An 8,880-nucleotide genomic window follows, 5' to 3' on the forward strand; every position below is an offset into this window, starting at 1 on the left:
ACGAGATTGTCCGTTCTCTGGCAAAGTGAAAAGCGTTTGCCTTTGGTCTGGCCATCAATAGCTCTGTCAATGCTGGCGGGTCGCACCAGCTTGTCACGCCTCAGCTAAGTCATCATGAAACTGGTTGTTTCGATAGGTCATTGCTACGAAAGAAACCATCAACTTCATGTACTAAACATGTTCCCACAAACACAGCTTCTGCGTGTTTCTTCTGTCAAATATTGCGGATAAATTTCAGTGTCCACTTTACGGATAATGCAGATGCATTAGGTGGGGAAGTCATATATTATTTAGCTAAACCTATGTAATCAAAAATGAAATGAAATCAACAAGTATTCGTAAACATAACTAGAAAAGGCAAATTTTTCTAGTCATTATAAATCTGGCAAAATGAAAATAGAAAGTTAAATAACTCCCCCCTTGTAATTCGTGGAGCGCGAGGTCGTAGAATTTAGACTATTCAGATTTCAGGTCCCTTTTTGAGTTTTATCTCACTGAATAATAAGTGATCAGCCCATAATGATCCTGCCGCCTTGCAGGATGATATAAACAAATTCGCTCAGCGATTCCGTAGAAGAGGTGTCGGTAAGTCTTCACTACCGTACTTATTGTGATTTTCACATCAAATCCACATGCAGATTTAGGCGCAATAATAGTAGTGGTTTTATTGTTGTTGGTACAAGCAAGGGTGTTTTCTCATCCATAGGAAAGTATGGGAGTTTAGCAGCAGCATTGAAACCCAGCAGCGGCATCGAACCATTGATGATTTGAAATTGCATAAACACAGACTGGTTCAGACCAGCACCCTGGCTACGCCCCTGTTGACATATGAACATTGGTAGCACTCCAATATCAACTTAAAGTATATCAACTTTCTAAGCACGAAAAAGATATAATAGAATTTTATGGGTCACGACTCAAACTAGAAGTCAATATGTAACCGTTTTGTGTGAGTTTAGACATCTCCTTACAAGTTATACTTCATGGATATTTACAAAAGTTTTCTTTGCTTATTGTATATTGGAGGTGACTTACCTAAGAAGTGAGGTTAGTGAATTTGTAATGCATGATTAAAAGGAATTACATGGTAGGTTTTCCATTAAAAATCTTAGGATAGGAAAGTTAAGAGTCAAGATAAATTGAGCCTGTTTCATTTAAGATTGATCAATCGTTTTCCACACAATTTGTTTGTAAATTTCTAAATCAATATGGTTACCTGAGTGAGAATCATTCCACTGGGATCAAGGCCTCGTGCACTTGACTTATAAATTCATTTAGAGCTCTGCGTATTGGTCACTCGACATAATGACTATTTTATAGGGATGGGACAAGATTCGGATCCGGACTCGGATTCGAGTCGAATCCATGCATTTTTGCGACTCGGATTCGATTTCGAGTCCACGCCATTTTTACCGAGTCCCTATTCAATTTTGTTTTACATAATTGACGCCTCCATTATGCGATTTTACCGTTATAAAAGTCAGTATAAGCAATATTTTTACAAAATAATGTGATTCGTCACGTGAGAGATCTCTAAAAACATACGCACATATTGTAACACAGGGGCTTATCAGACATTTCAGTCATTTCGTCGCTAGTGACCATATCCCAATAAAAACATCAAGGCTACTTTTGGTGCGCGAACCAATAAATTACTCTTCGTAAACAAAACAGATAGGAGAGCATCCCCAAGGAAAAATTTATTAACACGTTTTAATTACAGTTTATTGCATGCAATTTGCTTCTTGAAAAATAAGAAAGCAAGAAAAATTTGCTAAAAGCAACGAAATTATGTGTGCTACTTGCGAAATAACAGTTTTATAGCTAATAGCATCTAAAATCATGCAAGCGTATTGTAGTCAAAATTGAGTTTCTTTAGATTGACATGCAAGAATGTTAAAATTTCGACGTTTTTTGGTTTCAGACGGTTACGTAACGGCGACGTTACAACGCCAGCTGTGCTAAAAAGACGCTCAGAATTGACGGAAGTAGGCGGGCATGAAAGCAAGCTTACGGCTAGAGCGAACATCGCCTGGCATTCATTTCTGTATTGTGGCCAAAAAACAAGTGGAGACTTGTGCCTTTTAAGAGTAGGTGCAGCAAGATATTGCCTGACAGCAGTTACAATATCAGCATCCATATCCACCTGTTCCCTGACAAGACCCGCGTTCTCAGGTGCACCGAAGACCACACTATCTTCGGCCTCTTCTGATGATGATGATTGATATAATTCAGTCCCTTCGTAGAGTTCAACACTATCCGTGGCAAACTTCTTCACTTCAGTAACAAGCAGCCGTTCGATTTCTTGCCGATTGATAGTTGAGCACCATGACAACTTTAATCTTGGATCAAGTATTGTAGCCAATAAACAACGGTTATATGAGGCCTGGTTCTGAAAGTATGCGTCTCGGGTCTGAGGTCCATTTCCAGGAACGCTAAATCTCCGTTTTATACCACTTTTGAGGCTATTCAGAAAATTGTCGAGTCCATAAATATCGCTGTCACCAATGAATGCTTCCAATCTTTTCAACAAATTCTCTTTTACTGGTAGAATGCTTGCTATTGTCGCCTCCTCAGTACAAACTTCCTTGGTCGCTATGTCAAATAACTTCAAAACTCGAATTAAAGATGAAGCCATTCTCCACTGGTTAGGTGACAGAGTATTACCAATTCCCCTGAAGGACATATCATTAATAACTTCTCTCTGTTCCACCATTCGCTCCAGCGCGTAGTATGTAGAGTTCCATCTGGTACTCACGTCTTGTTGCAATTTATGTTCTGGTGCATTCAGCCTTTTCTGACATTCCCTGAGAGCACGAGCGTCGCGAGATGAGCGGTTATAGTGGGCAATTATAGAACGGGCATCAGCCACGATATCTTTCACATCAATGTTTGATCTGATAGCGTCGTGAACGATCAAGTTCAAAGTGTGTGCCATACATCGGATATTGAAAATCTCCCCGTCCTTTAATGCCTTTATCACATCCGAGGCATTGTCGGATGTTATTGTAGCAAACGATACGCCTCACTCACTTTCTTGTCTTCGTATTTCTGACAGCAGCAATTCTACGGTTTGCGAGCCCACGAGCTCAGAACAGGAAAGAACGGGCGTAACACGGTGTAAATCACCCTTGTTCCAGATAAGAAAATTGGAGGTTATACTCATGAACGAATCATTTTGAAGACTTGTCCATTCATCTGTTGTAGCCCATATGGGTCCAACGGCACTTTTCAACAATTCCTTGATCTTATTTGTCACTTTATCATGTATTCCTGGAACAACGGTGTTGGAAAAATATTTTCGAGACGGAATAGTGTACCTAGCATTCAGTTCTTTCACAAGCCGCAAAAACCCCACATTTTCCACCATCGAATACGGCATAAAATCTAGAGCAATCATCTCGCCAATTTTGGATGTTAAGCATCGAGAAACGGGGTGTGAATTGTCATACAATTTACGTTTTGACAAGGCTTCGACAATGGTGGGTTGGCGACTGCTGCATTCTGCAGCAGCAGTACTTTCGACGTTGACTCTCTTAGATCCATCTGGTTTTTCGAAAACCTGATGGCAAGTTGACAAGTGCTTAAGCATTGAACTCGTTGTATAAGAAGATTTGCATTTCCCACGACTAATTTTAGTTGCGCAAATGCCACATTCGGCCTTCGAACAGTCATCTTCACAAATTTTAAAATACTGCCACGCAAGTGACTTTGTATTCGGTGATGACATCGCAACAGACAACCAGCAGAAGCGGAAACCTTCTTGAAGTAAAGTTGCCAAAAGCAAGCTAATTCCACCCGTAAATCTTATCAAAAACAATCAACCTTGAGTAGCTTATTATACAATCATCCAAAAGATTCACGCAATTAGTCGGTAACTGAGCTGTACGCGAAGCATGGCAAGAAAACAGTACGTCACCGATCGCGCATTGTTGCGTCACAATTGAAACCGTGTTTTTGCCGTTTTCATTGTGACGTCACGGACTCGGCGGATTCGACTCGAGTCCATGACCTATTACTCGGATTCGCCGAATCTCTGTAATGCCGGACTCGTCCCCAGGGTTGCCAGATCCCAGCGATCAAAAAAAGCCAAATCAAGACACAAAAAAGCCAGAAAAAGCCAACAATTTTACCAAGTACAAAAGCCCCATGATTAGTCAGATTTTCAGCCCTTGGCAACGTACTGATGATGATGATGATGAAGACGTAAAGCCATCATGTCATTCAGTGAGGCACACAAATAGAAAGTAAAGTTCCCATGGACCTTTCCCCGACCTTTGACCCTCGGAAAATTCTCCTTATACTTTACCATTGCAAAATTGTCAACTCTATTTTAAGAATGCTTTTGCGAGTTGGCGTCTGTAAAATGGGGTATGTGTTTCAAACCATCATTATGATTCATCGCATACAACAATCTGTTTTTTAAAAGTACCGGTAAAGAATTTCAGGCTAGACACTAGAATAGACTTGAAAAAAGCCAAAAAAAAACGCCAAAAAGCCAAACGGAAATTCTGACGCCAAACGCGCTTGAAAAAAGCCAAAAAAATTAAAAAAAATGTAAAAAATGTAAAAAAATGTACGGTAAAATTAAATGTACTCGCGGACCGGAAAAATTAAATGTACTCGCGGACCGGAAAAAAATTAAAATGGCCGGAACAGAAAAGAATAACATATATTTGCGTAATATATTGCAATGTCGGGTGCGCAATATGCTTCTAGACAAAAAAAGGCACACTTAAAAACATTTCACACGAAGAAAAACTATCAAATACCGTGCCGACCAAAAGTGGAAATGAGTGAAACATAAAATATTACCATATATTTGTGTAATAAAAAGCAGTGCTGGGCACCCATTATGCGTAAGAAAGGCACGCCTGAAACATCTCACATAAAAAACACGTACATGCCAAATCGTGTACAAACACAATTAACTCTAGTGAGAATTTTGCTGCTGTTTCGTTTCCAATATAGGATTGCAAACGAAGCCACAAAAAAGTTTCTGCAACACGTAGCTCTTCAGCGGCGTTTAGCCGATTTCTTTTCTTCGTTTTAATCAAAGCTAGTGATGAAAATGTTTTTTTTGCATAACCTAGCAACTGGTTGAAAACACGGACAACAGTTTAATTTCTCGATTACTTAGCGATGAGTATTCGTTATAAGAGATATCCAAAATTGCGACAGTAATTATTTTTTTAAATCTGGACTGTTAAGTAGAATCACAATTTTGATCAAGCTTTCTCTTCTTCATCGGGTTTGTCATATTAATTCCTCTGCAGTTGATCGACGCCTCAATTGAAATGAATTTATATTACAATGACAAAGTCGTTGGTAACTTGGCACCAGGCTCAAAATACTGGGAATATATCTCTGCGGCCATGTTTTTTTGCGTGCCTCATGACCACCCGCATGGTCACAACAAGCTCATATCTTACTGGAATATTATACTGTTCTTGACTGTTTCAAACAAAAAAAAATGCACAACGTTTGGATGGTCATGCAGAACTGAAAAAGCACGCGTGCCCATTTTTAGGTTCCTGAATCCTGCGGGATTTGATGGAGCGCATTCGTGATGAATCGGAGGTGAAACAGCGAAAAGTGTGATTGCTTGGCGCCAAGATGTCGCGATTGCGTAATAAACCAACGCAACCTGGTCTTCGGTGAAGCGATTGAGACAGCATATATCAACAAAACAACGAAATTTTACGCGAACCGGAAAAAGCTTCGTGGACCGTCACCGGTAAGCGGACCGGCGGTTGGGAACCAATGGTTAGTACCACCATATAAAAATATTTTTATACCGGCCATATAAAAATTATGGTACAACCGTAGTGTGTGTACCAGGTTAGTGTTGGGCCATAATTTTATTCCAATTTTCTTCATTTTAGTTCTAAAAAAGTTCGGGGACTGTCTGTGTTAGCCAAGTAAATATACCCTCTGCCCTTTGGCTTCAGTCCCTTTGCACGACTTGGCGTAAAATTTGCTAACAAAATTAGTTGCCTCAATATTGGTACACTGCTTGCAGAAATAATGAAATGAAACGATATGATGAAGGTTTCTTGGACACACGTAAATTAAATACAAATGGATTCCATACACAAAACTTATGCTAATCAACTACGACGACGATGCATTTATAAACACTAACAATAAAGCCCATCGACGCCTTAACCGACTTACTTAAGTGTTTCAACCTAAAAAGAACAAAGCATAAAAGCAAAATAAGTCACCAACCTAAAAAAATAAACATGAGTATGGACGACGGTCACTATTCGGGCGTCTCACTTTGCAATCAGGTTGCGCGCAATTTATTCAAAAGCAAAACAGTGAACTGAATAGCCACTGTGCGTTTGATGATTGACGTAAACAAACAATCGGAAAAATTCTGGAATATATGTCGTCATGCCATGCTTATTATAATTAATATAATATTGAATAAACCATCCACACAAATTTGGTGATAACATTTTGCAATGATTTGCTTTAGTTTGCAGGAATCAAATATACTATTGCTCAACTGCACTTTAGGCAAGGGGTGCAAATACTCAAATCTAAACTATATTATGTACTGATTCTGGAAACAGTTTTATTTTGTTTTTGTCAATAATTTTATTGACTTTTATGCTAATTATGGAGTCAAAATAAACTTATACACATAATACTCTTACTGAATGTTGGCTTTTAACTAATTGTAGTGATTGTTAAAATTATTGTTCAAGTTGTATAGAGAACATACATAACAACAAAGATAGCGTTGGTTATTTAATTTGAATTATATAAAAAAAAAAATTCAGCAATGAATGAATACACATTTGATACCCGCAGATGGCTTACAGACTTTCTGTGCCCCAGACGATCCTTCACTGACTTTTCTGACCACAAGGTGGTATGAAAGGTTTTAGTAAGGATTCTGGCTTTCAGCCTTCTAGGGATTGGAGAATCCACAATAACATGTGGATTTGAGTATTCATTTGTATAGATGTTTATTGTTGTCCTAGCAGCATATACTGCACGACAACTTTCGGGTACTGGTACAATCCTAACATCGTTCAATGAATTCACATATACATTATTTTTAAACGATTCCGAGGCAAAAGAAAATCGAAGTCATAACTCGAACCGTCTAGTGGTTTGAAAAGTCTATTGGCCAGAGTGTCTAAGGCGAAAGTCTGTATACCTTAGCAGATTACATGAATGCGTTTCACGTAAAAAGGCTATGGTTAAATAGTTACATAACAGGTCCACCAAGATTCAATTAAGTCACATTTCAGATCAAATTTGAGTAATTGGGTTTTCTTAGATCCAAATTCGAGCGATCCAAACTTTTTAGTAAGTAAGTTTTTATTTCAATTTTTCGTCACAACAAAACAATACATAGCAAAACAAACAGATATACGGAAAATAAGTAAGTGGGCAAAATCGAAAAAAGATTTGAGACGTAAACACGTGCCCACTTACCCCAAACAATCCAATTGATGTAAATTTCAAAAAATACACGAAAGATAATTCGGGCGTAAATACTTGAATGTGGATGTGTAGTTTGAACATAAACTACAGTTTCTACTATATCTGTATTAGAAAATACCGAGAAGTGTAGACTACAACAAACAAACAAGCGGTGCGCAATATGTGATAATTAAAGTGATTGCGAACGCACTCAACTAATACTAGACGACAAACAACAATAATAAAAGCAGCGTAAAAGTAAACAACAACAAATGAAGTAAAAATTAAATGAATTTTGCGAAATCTCGCACTCAAATACTAGGCGTAGATAATGCTTATGCCGTATGTGAGTACAAAATTAACTGACGAATATGAAACAAACATTTTTACATAAAATTCAATTTTTTTAAATTAACTCTCAAATTAAAGTGAGAAAGATGCGCTTATTTGCCATAAACGAGTTTTTTTTTAAATCGTGGCGTGGCATTTCTTATGCAAAACAGCAGCAGCCAAGTTTATACGCTGTGATGCTTCCCACATATACAATCACTATTGAGCAACACTTCAATATAACTATAAAGTAAACGATAAAATTTCCTACAAAATAAAAGCAGCAGTTTTTGTTGAAAACACAAACGAGCCACAACAAATTTCGGGCAACCTACTTTTTGGTCATGACCCATAGATTGGGAAACATTGGTTTAGAGATTACATGGGAAGAGCCTGCGGGCCAAATCCAAATTGAGTTATTCAATCTTGCCCGCCTGATGCTGCCACAACCAAACTTAAATCAAATTTTGATGTTTTAGATAAAAAAAAAAGCTCAGATAATTTGTCTTGATTAGTATTAAATTTAGTTTTGCCACGAGGCTTATTGTTTTTTGCTTTTGTAACTTGTAAATATTGTTCATAAATGAAACTTTTTGCGTCACACTTGCATGGCCCGTCAGTCCAGGCGATCAAAATGTTTGGCCCGTTTCCTGCCCAATCCTGTTTTAGAGTATAACACAACAACTTTGAGTAATTGTTATGCGCTTAATACACTGTTTCACTGAAGAACTGAAGCCATATAATATATTGATTGGGCTGTATTCATTTTAAAATTTCAATTACCCAGTTCTAACCGTTGAATGTAACACTATATGTATAAAATACAATAACTTTATTAGAGCCACTGTCACCTACATGATGAAACAATTTGCAAGCAATCTTGCTCCTTTTCCAAATATGTCCCAATCGCAGGGGTAAGGGGTTCGGCCATATAAAATTATGATACAACCGTAGTATGTGTACCAGGTTAGTGTTGGGACACAACAAAAACGAAAGAAGTAAAATTTAAATGAATTTTTTGAAATTTCACACTCAAATACTAGGCGTACATAACCCCTATGCCTTATGTAGTCACAAAATTAACTGACTAATTCAAAAACCCATTTT

The 8,880-nt window shown here is 37.9% G+C and overlaps 2 protein-coding genes across 2 annotated transcripts; both read right to left on the reverse strand.

The window, feature by feature from the left end:
- Window positions 1–1,840: 1,840 nt before the first annotated feature.
- Window positions 1,841–2,938, reverse strand: LOC144428038 (zinc finger BED domain-containing protein 4-like). The gene has a single exon (XM_078116683.1). It carries the CDS (start codon window positions 2,936–2,938, stop codon window positions 1,841–1,843), a length of 1,098 nt encoding a protein of 365 aa, XP_077972809.1.
- Window positions 2,939–3,025: 87 nt separating this feature from the next.
- Window positions 3,026–3,730, reverse strand: LOC144428039 (zinc finger BED domain-containing protein 4-like). The gene has a single exon (XM_078116684.1). The coding sequence runs from the start codon at window positions 3,728–3,730 to the stop codon at window positions 3,026–3,028; it is 705 nt and encodes a 234-aa protein (XP_077972810.1).
- Window positions 3,731–8,880: the final 5,150 nt, after the last annotated feature.

This window comes from Styela clava, chromosome 10 (assembly GCF_964204865.1).
Source record: "Styela clava chromosome 10, kaStyClav1.hap1.2, whole genome shotgun sequence".
NCBI classification, from domain to species: domain Eukaryota; kingdom Metazoa; phylum Chordata; class Ascidiacea; order Stolidobranchia; family Styelidae; genus Styela; species Styela clava.